Raw genomic sequence first — 20,189 nt, 5'->3', positions numbered from 1 at the left:
TCAGAGGTGTATACCCACTTCGCTAAGAAACTCATTCTAAGCAGCATCCAATGTAATGCATCAGAACACAAAAACAAAATCACCAAAAATCATTGTTTCATTATCAGCACTCAGATAATTGTCATTACCTTACAAGACTTTAAGAGACTGTGACGATCTGCTCTCTTTTGCTCCAGCTGAGTCTCCTATAAATTATAGGTACGCAGAAAGATTATTGAAACAAGTCTGATGATCCATGCACATCCATGCACACTGCATATTGTAGGAAAATTTCAATACAAAAAAACATGGTCTTGATGAACAACCTCTACCTCACGTTTTTCAAGAAATCAATCATTAAAAAGTTCCAATGAAATTTACCATGGCAGTGATCTGTTTTTGATGAACTGTAACATCCTTCATGTGATGCATCAAACTTTTCTTGACTTCCTTTATTTCCAGATCCTAGAAGAGACATGAAAACAGGTTGCAGTTCCTTTTGATATCTATTGGTTTTGGTGTAACAGGTATTCAAAAAGTAAAATTGACTGCAGGGTAAATGTGAAGAACAGTTCTCAAAACATACTGTCAGCTGACAGTCAGCCAACTGTCATCCAACAGTTTTCGTCATGTTTCAGGCCAAAGTATTGGCCAACTGTCGGCCAACAGTTGGTGACCTGTCGTTAAAGTGTCGTTAATATGTCAGTAACATGTCGGTGGGTGGTAAGCTGAAGTGATCGTAGACATTTCCCTATCTGTTGCTTCTAAAACTACATCAAAAGGCTCGGTGAGCCAACTTGTGAATTGGATAAGCCAATGTAATTTGTGTCGTTAATAGAAATGAGTGTTTGATTTCCATACTAAGGTATGAATCGTTAGACTGGTAAATGAGCATTATGAGGAATATGATGTGAAACTAAATTAGGCCTCAAAGACAGAAAATATGGCCTGATTAGGATTTGGTGCAAGACAATCACTGTTCCAGATTTTACTGTAAAGGTTTGTGGAATGAAAGTTCAAAAGGGTGCTGTTTTGTTTATCATAAAACTATTGTTCCAATATTCAGCTCAGTATTAACTTGTGATGCAAGCATAGGGATAGGCATGTAAAAGCTTATACGCTGGATAGAACACACGGACATAAGGATAAGCATATATGCATAACATTATCAAAACGTTGCCTTCTTTTTATGCTTATACTGTGTAGTTAAGACTTGGTTGGCATAAGCGTAAGGATAAACAGAAGCGAAAGTCTTTCAGGCAATCAGCAAGCACTTTACTGCTTAAACCAACCATGTCCCTATTTAACATAACATAGACTGAGCGCTTGTGCTCATGTTTATGTTGCAGCTGAGCCCACCTGCACATTAGCTTGTTATGTTTATGCCTATGCTTGTGTTGCAACTGAGTACTACCCTTGAAGCCTGTTTTGCACTTCCGAGATAATTATTAGCACGAGGATGAAAAAACAAGTACAAGGATGTTCACACCACTCTAAATTTTGTTTTTCAGAATTCTTATTGCTAGTCAGGGGATACTCAAAACAAGGGTTTTTTCCTTATTTTGAGAGTCAATTCCTTGAAATGTAAGGATCAAGATTTCTGCTTTTAAGAATTTTATACTCTCCAATGAAAGTTCCTCAGTTTAAGAATACCACCATTAAAAATAAGATTTACATTCCTTGTTTTAAGAATTATGACTTTGAATTCTCATTTTGAGGGTATTTCCACTATTGTATAAATATCTCAAATCCTTGCTTTTAGCAAGAATTCATTCTATGTAGATAGGTTCTTCTTCTAACTAGATTTATGATAAATGCTTGCCAAAATTTCAGAAATATCTGTGGAATTGTGCTTGTCAAATTCCCAAGGAAATATAAATATAATTTGAAAAACGTTTTTACATTAATATTTCTTTCAACACACTCAATATCTGTGATTCTTCATGAAACAAGACCACAGTTTTGAGTATTCCTAGTTTACCCTAAATATAAAGCATTAGGAATATCCTTGTTGCATCTAATTCACAAAAATTTTTAATTTCAAATGACAATCAAAGTGGTTGTCAAAATAAATCATAAATTTATAACTTCCAGAAGAATAAGCATTGAATGTAAACCGCTACCATTTGTAATTTTTACTTACAATCATGTGATTATTCTACAAAAAATTACTGAACCAGAGTAAAGAATCTCAAACTAAATATAAACCACTTGTTCACAGAATTATAGTCATACACCAGCAAGGATGTTCATCCTTGTAAAGGGATTGTTGTTGTGACTGTCAACTTATTGTTGTTTTAATCTTCAATATGATTCAAAAGAAAAGTTGCTGTATCAATTTCTTGAAGAATATGTCCTAGGTGTAGAGCCTCTACGACGAGTATTTAGGTACAGGCAATTCTGTAGCAAGATTTTTGACGAAGAGAAGAATAATCTTCAGTATGATTCAAAGGAAAGGTTACTATACCTATTCCTTGAGGAATTTGTGTTTGTCATGAAGCTGCTAGATACTGTTTATTTTAGTATTGCTAAATCTGCATCAAGATTTTACTGAATAGTTAAAATTTCAGCATATTAAGTTAACATGTAGCTGTGCCATTTCTTGAAGAATTGGTGTTAGGTATAAAGCCATGTCACTTTGCTGTTAATTTGATATACATGAAATGAAGTGAGGTGTAACTTAAGTTTTGCTTCAAAATAAAACTTGCTGCTGTGCATGTATCTTAAGTTCAAAATAATGTAAAGCATTTGAAAGAAAGCACAATTTGGGTTTATTATGTCAGATTAAAAGTTGTTGTTGAGTTTGTAGTATATCCTGGCTAACCTGTGTTACATGCACAAAATATTGATGGAAAGAACCACTTCCTGGAGTTAAGATCCTTGTCTCCAGGACATAGGGATGATGCATTATTTAACAATCTTTGAGAAGTGCTCTCTTTTGAGATCTTTACTTACTCATTTTTTAAAAAATAGGTCTTACAATGAGAAACTTTAGTCACCTTGAAGTAAGGACTCTGTTATCAGTTTTAGGCAGTATTTATCACTCACTGTTAGTGCATATATATTCCTTGTTTTGAGAACACATAATTACACTCATTTTGAGTGATATCAATCCTCATCTTTAGAACTTTCTGTTCCTCACTCCAGGACGCATTTTTAAGAAAAAAATCCTTAATTCAAGGTATCTGGAAACATACATTACAAACTTAACAGTGCACTAATAACATACGCATACACAGTGCCAGTTACACCATTGAAGAAACAGCATATCGATTGATTGAACTTATGCTTGAGCTTCTTTTGCTGCAGTTCCCACTTGTGAACCACTTTCCAACGTTGATACAGCTCCAGGAATACCAAACAAGCCTCAAACAAGTCACTTTACGAGCAGTTGGCTGTGAGTGACACTTCAAAATCGGACTATCGGCGAGCAGCGACTCGAGTTGTTTGAGGCCGCAGTTGAGATTACCAAAAGATCAACGTTTTAAATGTAAAATTTATATTTACATAAAGTTTCATATGATGGTGTTACGGAGTGTCGGTGGCCTTACGGTAAAAAGCAATGTGATCAGTGAGATTTACAAGGTGGCGACATAGGTGTTTCAAATCCACCGTCCTCAAGTAAAATTTGCATTTTGCTTAACTTCCTTTCTTTGTTTTCTTTTTTCCTTTTTCGGACACAATAATCATTTTCCTGGATGTATACATTTACAAATAGAAGTATTGATGCCATAAATGAAATATACACTGCAAGAGATGAAAGTGTATTCGGAGATTGGGCAAACTTTAATTAATTCACAAATGAAAAATGTATACTTTTTTACTCTTTCAAGATTGTCATTGGCTTCATTTTCACCCCAACACTATTCTTAGCAACAAAGGTCGCCATTTCGTTTGTTTATCACTTGCCAAAAACTGTCAAATACATTCAAAAGCCTAAAATAGAAAAAAGTTTACAGGAATCAACCAATCGAGCGAGCACAATTCATCACATCATACCTACAACTCGCTCTTGCGCACGTGCAATTCACAAGTTAATAAAAAGGAGAAAAGTCATTTCAAAAAGATACCTTGCACTTTACTTTCAATAGCTACTGCAACTTTTGCCTACTTTTTTGTGTTGGCTAGCGAAACTTGCCCAGATTGGTTTGAATTCGATTAGCAACTAAATACAGGAATGGCTCCAACCTGTAATTGGATGATAAAAATAGTAAAAGTTAATAAGTTCCATCTTGACTCCTTGCATGTGAGTATTGTGTAACCATGTGTCTCGAAGCGGAACAGTGAAATATCAATGCCAGTGAAAACACTGATGTGTCAAACAAGAAATGGTTACTTACATAACAAAGGGAAGGCAGAACCTTCCTCATTCAGTGGACTGTTCAGCGAGGTCATTCAGCAATATTTCAGCGATGACTAAGTCATCCACTTACTAGCTTCGCTGACTAAACTCATTTGGTTGGTTCAGGCTCAGTTCAGGGGGACTATCATAGACTGGAGCTATTCCTGTATTTCAACACTGACAGGAATGGCTCCAACTGACATATTTATTACAATTTTTTCATTCTGACTAAATAATTTATAAACTGAGATAAAATTGAAACTGCTTTTTATTAGGTTCTTCTTAAGTCGAACATTACAATGCCTGTAAATAAAGCCCCCCTAAATTGACACAGGGCCATGAAGAAATTAATAAATTAATAAATGCATGAGTCAGAGCCATTCCTGTCAGTGGTGAAATACAGGAATGGCTCCAGTCTCTGATCATTCACCTGAACTGAGCCTGAACCAACTAAATGAGTTTGGTCCATGAAACTAGTCAGCAGACGAGTTAGTCACTGCAGGAATATTGCTGAATGACCTTGCTAAACAAGAAAGACTCTGCCTTCTCTTCATTATGTAAGTAACCCTTTCTTGTTTGACACATTGGTGTTTTCACTTGCATTGATATTTCATTGTTCTGCTTCAAGACACGGTTAAACAATACTCACAAGCAAGGAGTTAAGATGGAACTTATTAACTTTTACTATTTCTATCATCCAATTGCAGGTCGGAGCCATTCCTGTATTTAGTCGCTAGTTTGAATCCATTTATCAGCCATATTGAAAAGTTAATTTTTCTAGTGCCCAATCCACTGGTACTTGTTAACTATAGTTTTGCAATCTATTATAGGACAATTATTGAAAAACTACTTTTGCCCTTACTCATTTGTTACCGCAAAATGGAGAAAAGAAGTTTATTTTGTGTACAGACGAGGATATAAGAAATAGGCATTAAATTTAGCACTAAATTTTGGTGCATACAGTTGAAAAAAGGGTATTTTACCATTCAAACAGAATCGAGTAGACAGGTACGAACAGTGCAATTGACAGATATCTATTTACTGTTTTGAACTGAAAAAGTTTTGACTCTTGTTTCCAGTTAATTTTAGGTCTAGTTAACACTATCAGCTGACTGTTGGTAATGTGTTGGTATGTGTCGCAATGTGTCGGGAACGTGTCGGCCAAAAGGTTATCGACAGCCGAAAATGTTCCCTATTACCAACTGCTGAAAAACCTGAACAAACTTTGTTAATATGTCTTGCATGAATGTTGTGTATTCCCTGTTTACCTTCTCATCTGTCTGTGACTTCTTTGCCGATTTTTCCAAACGCAGCTTTTCCAGCTCTGTTGTGTCTTTCTCAATTATCTGAAAATAAATCAACTAGTTTAATAATGTCTAAAATGCTGAATTTTCCTCACAAAAAAGAAAACATAAAAAGAACAATCTCTACTACATTCTTAAAGCGAGAGAAATGAAGGAAGTATAGTCCGACCTCTATTAAGCAGCCACCCCCGGGATTTTGAAAAGTGGACGCTTAATAGAGGTTGGCCGCTTAATAGAGGTACAATTTTAATTGGATAGGAATGGCAGAAAACATGATTTTATTGACTCTATATAGCAAAATGCTTTTAAAAAGTGAACATAATTATATGAAGATAAATCCAAAATTCTTTGTAACAAAACATCAAGTGCATTTCCAGCCCAGGCATTAGTTCTAGCTCTAAAACAGAGGACATGTAGGGCTTATAGCCCTACGGCTTACAAAATTTCTCAAGAGGCCAACAAGCAAAGGAAGAACATTTGTGAAAGGCAAACACATAAACAGAGGGGCCGGTTATGGTTTAGAAATTCCATGCAAGTACTGCTTCACAGGAGACGAGTTTTCAATTCAATGGTTAAAATCAAAACTTGAGGAGCATGGAGTTTTGTAGATTTCCAGTGCAGTATACATAGTAATAAAGTTTTCCTGTACAGATTTTGGTTGTAACAAAACAGTGGTTCAGCTCTATCTATTGTTAGCTATTGTCATGTTTGTACAATGCCAGATGTGAAAAGTTTGCACATGTATGTAGCTTGTGGCTTGTTATGGTGGAGATTATATAGCAGTTCTTGTTTTCTTGTTGTTATCAGTTATCACCTTGTATCATCTGTCACCATTTCACTTGGAAAGATAATTTGCTGGCCGCTTAATGGAGGTAAAAAACCATGTAAATAGTACACTTGCGACAGCACAAAGGTGGCCGCGGCTGCTTAATAGAGGTGGCCATTGAAAAGAGGCATCAAATACAGCAGTTAACTGAGAAATAAATCGGAACTTTGGAAAGTGGCCGCACAATGGAGGGTGGCCACTTAATAGAGGTCGGACTGTAGTTACCTTCAGTTTCTCTTTTTCCTCTCCTTTAAGTTTTTCAATCTCTAATTCATCAGCTACCATGCTTTCCTCCAGTTTTTTAAGCTGACCTTTAAACAAAAAGCAATTTAAATCAAGATGTATTGACAAATGAGTACATCAAAAGGGGCATGGGTAATCATACTTACTGGGCAGTGAGGAGAATCAACAAACATGACATAATCATATATAGTCTCCCTCACAGCCGTTTTTAGTCTCGTCACGCAACGCTCCTCCCCACAAATGGCTGCTCACATTCGAACAACATTCCTTTCCCTTTGTTGTCTTTGCACCAATGAGGTCACTGACATCGTTTCTTACATGACCAATCAGAGCACAAGAGATTGTAATCAATATCATTTTTCCTGCATTTTTAAATTCTGCATTTGATCGTAGTTTCTTGATGGAGGAAACGCCAAGAAGATTTTGCAAAGTGATCGTTGCTTTATTTGTTCCATTTCAGTTGAGAAAAAAGAAAAAATTTATGTTTTTGAAAAGGTTCTTTTGATTTTCCAGCGATTATTAGTTCCTGTCTGGATGTGAATGTGAGCTGCTATTCAGCGACCAGCGAGTTGTCAGTTTGTAAAACTTGCTACCGACAATTGATCAAGTTCAAAAAGGCCTCTGATCATCTTGAAGAGCTCAAAGATGAATTGAAGGGAATCTTCAAGGATCGTGAACTTCCCAGAACTGTAACAAGGACACACTCGCACGTGATTAGATGTGAGTTAATTAGGTAACTTGTGCGGATCGTTTTACATAATAGATAATAGGACCTCATGTGTGCATGGACTCCAGCTATGACTGATACTCGTTGTAAGTGAACTCAAGGGTACTGATTATTAAACAGGATCAACATAAGCTTGTTGCATTAGCTTGCTACATGATGTCAGGATGCCGGAAACCAATGTCTCACAGAGCCCATCCAACGAAGAGAGGCAACTGAAGCCTCCCGGAAATCTTGACTTTGACACAGCTAATTTGGCCGATACTTGGAAGCGATGGATCGAAGAAGTTCTCCTCTACATGGACTTGGCGATGGCTGGCAAAGACGAGCAAACCGAGGTAAAGTAATTTCTGTATATCATCGGCCGCAAAGGAAGAGAAATCTACGAAAGGCTTCCCTTTGAAAAAGAACCAACTGCCCACACACTATCAGATGTAGTGTCGTCCTTCGCCGAACATTGTAACCCTAGAAAAAACGAGACAGTCGAAAGGTATAAGTTCTTTTCTAGAGTGCAAGAAGCAGACAAAACCCTTGATAAGTTCATTGTTGATTTGAAATTGCTAGCGGCCACATGTAATTTTGGCATGTTAACTAACTCCCTCATAAGAGACCAAGTTATTTGTGGAATGTGTGACTCTAAGCTTCGAGAAGAGTTGCTAAAGATGCCAGATCTAGACCTATCTAAATGCTTGAATGCCTGTAGGGTGTCAGAGCTGACCAAGGAATGAAACAAACCTATCGAAACCTCAGAAATAGTACAAAGCGTCAATGCGAATGCGATAGGAAATTACAGATCAACTTGCCACCAAAGCACGCCACTACGAGGGCAAAGGTCAAATACAAAGCAGACTTGTAAATACTGTGGCAAACTACATGGCCGAGGGAGGTGTCCTGCATATGGAACGATTTGTTCAGCGTGCCAGAAACCAAATCATTTCGCATCAGTTTGTCTTTCTAAACCGCAGAAAAAGGTACAGCAAGTGAATTTTGTCGATCAAGAAAATGACACCGACAGTGATTATGATGAGATCAAAACAATTGACGAGGTCATTTTGTTGACACCGGATATCAGTGCAGTCTCTGACACAACATTCCTGAAGAAATTGTATGCGAAACTCAGTGTAGGAGACAGTCTGGTACAATTTCAGCTAGACAGTGGCGCAACCTGCAACGTTATCTCACAAAAGACCTTAGGAGGGTGTTAGGGAAAATCGCTTTGACCGACGTAAATCGAGTCCTATCAATGTATAACCAGACGGTTGTGACGCCAAAGGGTCAGTGCACTGTACCACTGACCAACCTTAAGAACGGAAAACATTACAAGGCAGCCTTCATGGTTCTGGTCCAGGAATACACTCCTTTATTGGGTAGTGAGACAATCCAAGACATGGAGCTGATTACGGTTCAGTTTGAAAACATACTGTCAGTAAATGGTTCGATCTGCAGGGAGAAGATGAGTTTTATGACAGAGGAAGACCTTCAGAAGGTATTTTCAGACGTATTCCACTGCACCGGCAAGCTTGACGGAAAGTATCATCTAGAGATCAACAACAACGACAACGCCGTTCCTGTGGTACATCCTCCAATGCAAGGTTCCATTAGCCTTGAAGCCCCAATTAAAAGCTGAGTTGAAAAACTTGCAGCTGAAAGGAATGATTGCACCGGTTACTGAACCGACTCCAAGGGTATCCAGCGTGGTAATTGCCCGCAAGCCAAATGGAAACCGCTGGATTTGCCTGGACCCCAAGGACCTCAACAAAGTCCTAAGATGCAGTCACTACCCTATTCCTACGATAGAGGAACTCCTTCCAGAGATAAACAAAGCTTAGATGTTTAGCACATTTGATGTCAAAAATGGCTTTTGGCATAAACATCTGGATGAAGAAAGTTCCAAACTGATGACATTCAATATGCCTTTTGGTCAGTACTGCTGGCTGAGATTACCGTTTGGTCTGCCTTCAGCGCCAGAAGAGTTTCAAAGGAGACAGTATCAGGTTGTAGAAGGCCTCCCAGGCGTACTATCAATTTATGACAATCTCCTCCTGTACGGAGTGGGTGACACCTACGAAAAGGCCCTGCAAGATCACAACATAAAACTTCTCAAGTTCATACAGCGATGTCTCAAGCTCAACAGAGACAAGGTCAAGCTCAGATTAAAAGCAGTCCCATTCATTGGCCATGTTCTAACGGATCAGGGACTCGGACCAGACCCAGATAAGATCAAAGCAGTCTAAGCGATGCCCAAGCCCACAGATGTTGCAGGTGTCCAGCGATTGATTGGTTTCGTCAACTATTCGAGCAAGTTTTTGCCTAGACTGAGTGAGACATGTGAGCCACTACGACAAACCTCACACAGCACGATGTAGAATGGCATTGGTCTGACGCCCAAGAGCAAGCTTTCACCAGTATCAGAAAACCGGTCATGGAGGTCCCAGTCCGCAAGTACTATAATCCCGAGGAAGAACTTACCCTCCAATGCAATGCTTCCAATAAAGGATTGGATGCTGTGTTAAAACAAATGGGACAGCCCATAGCCTTTGCAAGCCGAGCATTAACAGATGCGGAGACGCGATATGCACAAATCGAAAAGGAACTTCTGGCTGTCATTTTTGGCCTGGAAAAGTTCCACCACTACACTTACGGTCGCTTGGTTCAAGTACAGTCAGATCACAAGCCCCTTGAAGTTATCGTGAAGAAACCTATCCACAAGGCACCAAAACGGCTTCAGCGAGTGTTGCTACGACTGTTGGTTTATGACATTGACCTAATGCACTGGAGTGGCAAGAAGATGTAGTTAGCAGACACCCTCAGCAGAGATTACTTACCAGACAGCCAATCAATGCAATTCAAGCTTGAAGCCGAGAGTATCAACATGACCCAAGACTTGCCAGTCTCAGCAGCCTGGCTAGACGATATACGCATCCATACCAGCAAGGACTCAAGAGTTACAAAACATCATTACAGTTATCTGAGCAGGCTGGCCGGATCAGAAAACGGAAGTTCCTTACGTGGCTTTGCTATATTATGACATACGCGATGAGCTCAGAGCACAAGATGGGGTCGTGTTTCGGGGAGAGATTTGTTTTACCCAAGACACTTAGAGGAGACATGCTGAAACGACTTCACACATCCCATATAGGAATTGAGGGCTGTCAAGAAGCTGCCTGTATTGGCCTGGGACGAATGGAATGGTAAAGGATTACATCGAGCGCTGTGAGGTCTGCCGTTCTGGTGACAACCGCCAGCTGAAAGAACCCTACACTCACATGAAGTTCCTGACTAGCCCTGGGCAAAGGTCACGGTGGACCGGTTTCAATTCAACCAAAGGACCTATCTCATCACCGTTGACTATTATTCTGGGTTCTGGGAGATTGATCCACTTGACAGCACCACCTCCACTCATGTCATCAGAAAGCTTAAAACACAGTTCTCCTGATATGGCATCCCGGATGTTTGCATGTCCGATAATGGTCCTCAGTTTGACTGTAAGGAATTCCGAGATTTTGCAAGTAAATGGAAGTTTCAACTAGTCACGTCCTCCCCAGCTTATCCACAGAGCAATGGTAAAGTTGAGAATGCCATAAGTACAGCAAAACGGCTTATGCGCGCAGCCAAGAAGAATGGTTCTGAATCTATCTTGCATTGCTAGCATACAGAAACACTACTACGCAAGGCCTCTACACCAGCCCGGCTCAGCGACTGATAAATCGAAGGACAAAGACCATGCTCCCGACTACAGCTCACCTGCTGAAGCCTAAAGTTGTGGAACAACCAAGTAAGCTGGTGGCCAATCAGAGTCGTCAGGCCAAATATTACAAACGAAACACTCATGATCTGTCCGAGTTGAGTAAAGGAGACATCGTCCGAGTTTGTCTCAAGGATGTTAAGACATCAGATCTAAAAAAAGCAGAGGTAAAAGCCATGGTCAACATCTGGTCATACGATGTCGAGACTGAGGATGGAAAAAGATATCGCCGAAACCGAGTACACCTGCATAGCACAAAGGAGGAATTTAAGCCAAATTTTCAAGCAGGTTCTGTTCCAGAGTCAGGAGGTGTAGAATTAAGTGAAGCGGAGGGCACTAATGAACCTATGGAACACGATAGCAACACTCAAGTGACAAGGGCGACAGAAAGTCACCCTCGGGGGCATGCACCACTCCCCTCAAACAGCAGCACAAGAGTAACCCGCCCAGGGCACACAGTGAAACGGCCGCAGTATTTGAAGGACTATGTCACCTGAGGTGACAGTTAACGATGAGCCTACTTACACTACACAGATGAATGAATCTGACCATTTTCATTTAGTAGTTTAGAATTTTCAGTTTTGTTATAAAAAAAAAATAAAAACAAGAAAGGTGTAACAAGGACACACTTGCACGTGATTAGATGCTGTTTGATTTATCATCTACGGGTTTATGTCGAATTAATTTGATGGCCTGCTCCCAGTTGGCTTGTTAGCTCAATTGGTAGAGCGCTGCACTAGTATCGCAGAGGTCAGTGGTTCGAATCCCGTACAGGCCTGAAATTTTTTTCAGGTCTGATTTTCACTATTGCTCAAATAGTGCTTTACTGCGAAGGATCGTGCATATATACGTTAAGTATGTAACTTGTGCGGATCGTTTTACATAATAGACAATAGGGCCTCATGTGTGCATGGACTCCGGCTATGACTAATACTTGTTGTAAGTGAACTCAAGGGTACTGATTATTAAACGTTATCAACATAAGCTTGTTGCATTAGCTTGTTACAAGAACAAAGTGCTTACTGAATGTTGAGAGCGAAGGTGGAGAAATCCAAGCTTCGTTCTGTGGGAAATCCTCGAAATGTTTACAATTCAATTTGATCAGTGCCACTTGTACTTCTAATGCTACAGCAAATTCTAGTATTTCTACCACAATCAGCCAACAGGTACAATATACTCCCGCAAGATTTCCTATTGGTTCTATTGGTGTCTCCTATTCGAAGTCATCCATATGGACTTGTGCAAGAAGCTTTCCCTAGTCAACTGACAGTAAGATAAACTGCTTTGAGTAGATAAGTTGAGGCCTGTGATTGGTTAGTATGTTTTGGTGCGGACACTTTCCAGAATATGGTAAGCAAATGCTGATTGGTTGAAATCCTGAACGGAATGCAGTTCAAATCTGAGCAGCCTTTTCTGGGGGAGCTATTTGCCTGGCGTGACAACTCCAGAAATGGCTGCAAAACAGTCTAAATCATATACTACACACTACATATTTCTTTTATCATACTTTGCTTTGCCTCAATGATGCAGATAGAAAAAATCATGTCTTATCTACCTGAAAATTTTATCTTGAACTCATGCCACAATAAGAAAAACACTTTTCCAAACTTCCATACCTTTGGTATCTCTACCTTTCTCATACTCCAACTGTAAAATGAATCAAGGTTAAGAAAAGAGGTTTAACTTCTGCCTCTGCCCATACATGAAGTCCAAAACACAAAACAATCAAGTAACCGAAGCATGATCAACTTTCTGTAAGTGTAAAAAAAGTCTCATCCTGTGTAATGAGTAAGAAATGTAACGATTACCATTGTTGAAGTGGATGAGAGGGTTTAAGGTTTGGTGACTTACAAAATAGCATATCGCATAAATATAATTTGAATAACAAAAATTAAACCATGACATTAAGAGTTTCAGGGATGCAGAGAACACGTTCTAATGTCATTGCTCTCTTATCAAATGGTGGAGACTGAATCATGCGCATTGTTGTAGATAAAAAGAAAAATTCAGGATAGCTTTTGTAAATGAATAAAGAAAATGCAAAGAAACCATGTGAAATAGTTGTTATTAAGTGACATTTACAGTAATAGGTGTATGTGAATTTCTAAACCTGATTCATAAGGCGTGACTCCTGGTTGTTAAACTCTAGGCGGCGTTGATCCCTCTCTAGCCGTGCTTTGAGTTGCTTTTCTTCATATTGCCTTTGTGTATAATACATAAAAAAAGGATTATTGTAATCCAAAAAAAAACCCCACAAGCACTAACAGACTAAAGAGAGCTCAAACAGACGAGTCTGATTGAATACATTAATTTTAGAATAAACTGAAACATTTTGTTGTCCCTGTGGATCAATTCCACTGCCCATGTCATTTGCTGATAACAACCAGACATAAATAAAATGCCTTATGACCATTTTCCATGCACAGGTTATACCAGCAGCAGCACAACCAACTGAGATACCCTTATCTTGTGCTTGGTGTTAATAACCCAACAAAGGGCTTTGTTTCTACCATTCCCTACTGTTGAAAAAAAAGATCAACAAATTGAAAAGTCCTTTTCTACAAAGATTGAAAATCTGTGTGGAGGACTTAAAGCCATACTATTCTTTATTCAGTCACAAAGAACACAGATTCAAAGAGATAACACAAGGTGAATTTGCCATCTAACTGCCACAACACTGATAATATGTCAAGTTATATCATTACAGTAATTCTTTTTTAAAATATGAAAGCCACTCTCTTGAATGTGGTGGAAAATATTGCCTCTGATGAGGAATGATTATTGAATGCTTACTTTATTATTTTAAGTGTTTAACCAAAAAAAAATTTTGATATCTAAATTGAAAAAAATTATAGAGATTACTACAACCTCAAAAATGGTTAAATCCATACCAGAGGGTTATAGTTTATATGTTTCTGCCTGTACATATGCCCCTCTCATTAACCTTGACCACACAACTCATGTAAAAAGGTGCCACTGATATTTAGATTTTGAAAGTGAAAAAAGTTCTCTTTAGCTAGAAACACACCTTATGTTCTCCACATTAATTTGCTCACAAAATCCTCTGAAAACCTGAGAAAAAATAGTAAGTACCAAGTCTGATAGCTTAATACCCTTTTGGAGGATTTCAGTTTTAATTGCAAATAAAATTGCAATACGAATATTATTTCCTTACAGCACCATAATACTCTGCACCCACCCATTCCCCACCAAAAACAAAAGATGAATTTGTAGGATCAATCAATTAAAATAATCAATCAAAATTGGCTATTCAATAAGGTGTGACAAAATAGTTATTGGAAGAATCTGGGGAAAAGATTTAATTTCATCAAAATGGTATTTTACACAAATCATAATCACAAGGATAACTTACTTGGTCCTCCACTCTGTTCATTCTTTTCTCAGTGTTAGTGATTTCCTCACTCCTCTTGGCCATTGAAAGAAGCAACTTTTCTCTCTTAGGCTAAAAAGAAGGCAAAGAAAGGGAATTTGTCCCATTCTTAAGTTTCTTTTTCTTGCGTAAGTCAAGCAGCAGGTAACATCAAAGACAACATGCCCAGAAAGGCAAGGTTGTGGTTGAGTACATTAGTAAAAGAAAAATTGTGAAGGAGTGTGTGGGTATACCTCCACGCTGTCTAGTTCTTTTTTGATGATCTTCAACTCCTTAGAAATTTCTCCTAGAGTTTGTTTTTCCTTAAATGAGGAGAAAAAGAATGTTATATTGTTACTACCATTATTTACCAGTACAAAATGAATGGAGATCAACCTTGACAAAGACTCAGAAAAGTTTGACTTTTTGACTTCTAAGGGTGACTTGCACCTCATTTGTCCTAACAATATCACCCCTGAGTCACTCATTTAGCTCACGAGAATAAATGATATGATCGTCAATCATACAAGCTCTTAATTGTTATAGAAAAAAATTCTTCTTGTCAGCACGCTAGGAAATGTATCATGGAGAACAGTGTGGAGAACATGACGACTGCATGCATACTGATGTTGACGAGTAAAGGGTTAAAGAATGCATGACGCTCACTTGTGACTAAATTTTGAAATAATATACGTCTAATCACATCACATGACCAAAGTGCCTCTCTTTAAGTGCATAAAGTGGAAAGAAGAAGTAACAAACCGGCAAAGTATGATGGGATTTGTGAATTCTCCTCCTTTGATCAAAGTCTTATTTTGTAGTGTCAGGTTTAACTTGCAAAATGACTTAATGTAAAGTGTAAGGTCTATTCCATAAAATAACTAATTGACACAGCAAAGAAAACTCCAAAGGGTGTTTAAAGCTATTAAAAGATGAGTTAGCACTACTGAACAATTTTGACAAATTCAAGATAAAGCATACTGAGGTGGAATGAAATGATATTTTTTATTAGTGTTAATTGTAATAATTGTTTTAAAGTCAAGAAGAAACATTTTTGTCTCTGGAATTATTTCCAAAGGTCAGCTTGTTATTTTGATACACATGACATGTCAGAAGTTAGGATACAGCTATCTAATACACTTCTGTGTTTGAAATAAGGACATAGGCAACAATAATAATGTGCATGGCAGATGACTGTAAACTGAAAATGACTCACTGTGGTTTCTTTATCCTTAGTAGAGTATTTCAGTCTGTGTTCAAGCCCATCAATCTGAGATCTCAAGTTTTGCAGTTCTGGCTCTTTCCTGCGATGTTTGCTAAGATCCTTTAATTCAGTCAAATAGTTGTCACGTTTTTTCTTCATTCCCTCGACTTGCTTTTCATCCCACCGTCTAGCCTTTGCCTTTAGATCACTTTGTACCAAAAGAGAAAATAGAATCAAAGTGGCTGTGAGCCACTGAACATGGGTAATGATTAATGAAAGGCTGGCACTGGACTTTATTTAATCACTTCATAGCTAAGAGGGGTCCACTTCCAGGAAAATTTTCACCATGTTTTTTTTTTTTTTAAACTTTCCTTTTTATAAGCACTTGCACATTTTATTCAATGATAAAAAGTGTTCATGTGACAAATATTCTTATGGGGTTCTTCCTGGTACTGTAATTAAAAACAGCCCTAAATATACCTACTCCTCTCAAGTCCAAAGGTTTATGGTAAGAGCCCTAGCAGCACTAATTTTCAATTTGTCCTCTCCTTTCCCTTTTTCTTCTTTTGTTTTCTTCCCTTTTTTTTTGTTCATTTCAATTCTTCTTCAAAGGATGTGTCAGATGTATTCAGAGTTAATGCATACATGTATGTGCAAACATTTAATGATGTAGCCCTGACTTTCAAAACAATAATATTAATATGGAAATGCAGAGGTGAGGTGAGGCGAAAAAATTTTTTATTAAACATAAGAAAAAAAAAAAAAATTAAATGGAAAAATCCCGATCAGATTCCTTCAACTATGGTTGGTGTTGGGACTGAACTAGGACTAGTCAAAAGATATGTCTGGCACGTCTCAAGACAGTCCGCCATTTTGAAAACTGGAAGGAGCTTGGGGGAAGGTTTATGGTTTTAAATGTACAGGACACTATAACATAGTGCTTGCGGTCTTTCTAGTAGGAAGGCATAGTGCCCACAAAAATCACCCGGAGCAAATCAATCACTCGAGAATTCGTCTAGCACATCAATCAATTTCTTACTCAAAATATGCTAGCCTTAGTCGAGCCTGAAGTTATCACTAGTGATAGATATGATTGAAAAGGAAAAATGATAATGACTATCCTTTACAATTGCATTGAAGAGGAAAAACCTTGAAGTCTTTTCCTTACAATTGTAACTTAAATGCAACTTGTATGTGACCTGGTATTATGTTCAGGTCAATCACTGACAGGGCACTACTTCCACTGAAGAGCACTGAATTGGTTAATAGTGAGAACTTGAAGCTTAAAATCACATGCAGTCAACCGTGTAAAAACTATCTGAGACTATTGTGCCAATCATATCTAAGTGAAGATGTCCACATATCATCAAAAAAGCTTATTTGTAGCCCTTGTAATAATTTCAGACACTGCACATGTACATTGTACATGTAACATTAGCTTTATTTCTTAAACATTACATGCGCAATTAAAAAACCATCACCATACCTTACTCCACCTGAAATAACACCAGACTTTTGGAAAAGTGTTCCATCTAAAGAGACTGTCTTCTTTCTTTCAGCACCACCAAATGCCAGCTTTCTTGCTTCCTCCATTCCATCACAAACAAGGGCATTTGCACAGGCAAACTGTAGTGCTTTCTAAAAAGCAAACAAAATACAGTTTCATAACAAAAGTATAGTCAGCAGATTATCCCAATACAAACTTTTAGCTCTCACTGATTAAAACTTTTCACTCAAACTTCAACCTCTTCCCTAATCCTTTGAGTCTACAACACTGATGCAAAAGGAGATTTTCAGCACAGTACTAAAGAAAAATGAAGGCATTAGTAATCTATCCTAGGGATACAGGGGTCCTTATCAATTTAGGGGCATAGACCATAACCAACCTTTGTTGAGTTTTATACTATTCTTATGGGCAGTTTATCATGAATGTTACACATCAACAACCTTTTAAAAGTACCTTGACAACTGGTGGGTTGTATCTAATCACATCAATGACTAGCTTAGCAGTACCACCAATCTGCCTCAACTTTTCATTGATAGGCTTAACTTGAATACTGTCCAGAGGAAGAAACATCTCAGGATCAGCTCGCTAACAGTAACAAGAAAATCACCAATCAGTTTAGGTTTTAAGTCAGTGACGATTGCTTTAAGCATAAAGAAAAAACCCTCAAAATTGGATTTTGTTTCTTGTAAACCTTCTGGAGGCACAGCGGAGAGAAATGCTGACAAAAGCAACAGTCAGAATTAATCTACCATTCAAAGATCAGGTTTCAGCTAATTCTGTTCGGAGACAGCTGTGTGATCTCAGTAATAAGATTGGCCTCGTTTTGCAGCCAGTTTTTGTAAACAAGAAATTAGAACAAGACCTAAAACCTAAAGAACCCAAGCCGTCAAGTGTTAATCAGTGATGCGTTGTTTATTATTTTGTATGTGATCTCTGTGATGTAGATTATGTCGGCTATACAGCCCAACACCTTTTTCAACGTGTTGCTGAACACAAAAATTCGGCAGTTGGCAAGCATTTTCATGAAGCGCATGGTAGGAGGGATTGTTTGAATGATAGTCATTTTAAGATTCTGAGAACGTGTCAAAGCAAATTTGATTGTTTAGTGTTTGAAATGCTTTATATTAAGAAATTCAAACCTAATCTGAATGTGCAAACGGACTCCATATGTGCTAAACTTTTTGTTTAACCCACAAATTATTTTCTCTTATTGTTCGCTTTTAGTATTTATAGAACTTATTTTTATACATTCTTGACTTGATAATGACGTTATGTTAACATCGAAACGTCGTCGATTTTAGCTTTCTATAGCTTTTTATGGTTTTTAAATTTTACAATGTTATCAAGCAACGTTTTGTTGCAAGTTTTTATCATCAATATGATAAAATTTCCAGTTTAGGCTACTGGGGGAAGAAGGAAATATACAACTCTTGATTCCTGGTGTGGAAAGCCATCATTTCAAATCAAGAACAAATCAAAAATAAATTAAAACTCGTTCTTCTCTACCATGCCCTTTGGTAACTATAGCTTCCCCTTATGTTAAATCTCTTTCCAAGTCGGTGCAACATCCATTCTATAAATGAAAAACATCCAAGGCAAGTAAGCCTTTACTAACCTGTTCTCTTAAATATTGAATGCAGTCCTTTCCAGTTTTTTCTGTGTCCACAACAATGGCATCCATGTTTCTTCCAAGGACCCTTGTAATTGCAAGTGTATACCTAACAAGCAAGACCATAAAAACAGATAAGTACATATTACATAAGAATTACTTTTTGACTTAAATTAATGACTTTCTTTCCCAAAAAACCTTAATACATAACAAGTAACCCAGGCTGTCATAAACAACTGTAACTCCTCAAAACTAAAACAACTGTAACTCCTCAGAACTAAAACAATTGAGCTCACTAGCTCTGTGGATATCATGCTCAGTTGTCAAGTTTACAGGAGAAATAAACAAGGTGTCTCAAAAACAGCTCTTGAACCTATTAAATTAAAACAAAAAGACTGCTTGTACACTAACTTTTTGTGGACTGGTTCACAGAGATCTATAAGTCGCCCATACACCCCTGGAAAGAGCCTCTTCATGCTCTCTAAAAGTTCTTGCTTCTTTTGATGTCTGGCACTTTCATGTTTGTCCATTTTGGCTTCATTTAATTCCCCTTGGACTTCTTCAAGAAGCTGACTTATTTCACCATGACGAGAATTGGCATCACTAGGAAGAGAGCATGATGAAAGGGAGGTGAAAATTTTGCCAAACAGTATGTTATAAGTTAACATTTTGATCTAGTTTTATTCCTAATTTCTTTTATACGAGATAATGACAGCAGCCATTTTCTAAGTTGAAAAGAGAGTCATTCACGACAAGGTTTAAAAACTAATTAAGATACTGAAATTCTAAAAGGTTGCATGCTTATAAAAACTAAACTAATGTATGTGAAAATTCCACATCAACATTTTAATCTTTTCCAATGGTTTTCATTTTCATCTGTTTTTTCACTTCTTCCCCATCTCCTTCATGCTTCATTGAATCTTTTTTAATACTTTGCTTTCAGGTTTACAATTTGATCCTGCTCACAGTCACCGATAAAGAATGTCTTAACGTATTTTGAAATATTATGGATGCAAAAAAATTGAAAGAACTTACTTTATCTCTTTTTCCATTTTGTCATGATCTTGTCTTAACTTATCCACAGTTTGTATGTTAGTGCTTAAGAAACAAAAATAGCATGAACATGGACATTTACATGCGTAACAAACGTGTTTTAATCTTATGTATCTTAACGATCTTTTTTCAAATAAGAACAAAATATTTGGCCTCGACACTCACCAACCATTCTCTGATCTTTGACTAACTGGTAGAGAATTCAAGTGCTAAATTGGAAGGTCTGATTTGGGAATTGCTATGTGAGACCCAAATTTTGTTGTTGGCTCACCCTCAATACAAA

The 20,189-nt window shown here is 37.7% G+C and overlaps 1 protein-coding gene across 3 annotated transcripts in view; it reads right to left on the bottom strand.

Annotated features, from left to right (window-relative positions):
- Window positions 1-20,189, bottom strand: part of LOC111326078 (structural maintenance of chromosomes protein 1A) — a 79,844-nt gene that overhangs the window by 18,236 nt on the left and 41,419 nt on the right. For all 3 annotated transcript variants that reach the window (XR_015991420.1, XM_088732285.1, XM_088732286.1), the window contains exons 16-30: window positions 19,889-19,951; window positions 19,265-19,456; window positions 18,860-18,962; window positions 17,698-17,829; window positions 17,224-17,375; window positions 15,750-15,945; window positions 14,788-14,856; window positions 14,537-14,626; window positions 14,192-14,235; window positions 13,274-13,364; window positions 12,780-12,810; window positions 6,677-6,762; window positions 5,590-5,667; window positions 361-444; window positions 129-185 (exon numbers count right to left, since the gene is read on the bottom strand). Coding sequence is in view for 2 of the 3 variants with exons in the window: in XM_088732285.1 (XP_088588411.1) it covers window positions 129-185; window positions 361-444; window positions 5,590-5,667; window positions 6,677-6,762; window positions 12,780-12,810; window positions 13,274-13,364; window positions 14,192-14,235; window positions 14,537-14,626; window positions 14,788-14,856; window positions 15,750-15,945; window positions 17,224-17,375; window positions 17,698-17,829; window positions 18,860-18,962; window positions 19,265-19,456; window positions 19,889-19,951 (1,468 nt within the window). In the remaining variant the exon portion in view is untranslated. The remainder of the gene's footprint in view (window positions 1-128; window positions 186-360; window positions 445-5,589; window positions 5,668-6,676; window positions 6,763-12,779; window positions 12,811-13,273; window positions 13,365-14,191; window positions 14,236-14,536; window positions 14,627-14,787; window positions 14,857-15,749; window positions 15,946-17,223; window positions 17,376-17,697; window positions 17,830-18,859; window positions 18,963-19,264; window positions 19,457-19,888; window positions 19,952-20,189) is intronic.

The sequence above is a fragment of the Stylophora pistillata genome, chromosome 9 (assembly GCF_964205215.1).
Source record: "Stylophora pistillata chromosome 9, jaStyPist1.2, whole genome shotgun sequence".
Lineage (NCBI taxonomy): Eukaryota > Metazoa > Cnidaria > Anthozoa > Scleractinia > Pocilloporidae > Stylophora > Stylophora pistillata.
This window is presented reverse-complemented; position numbering and strand designations above follow the sequence as displayed.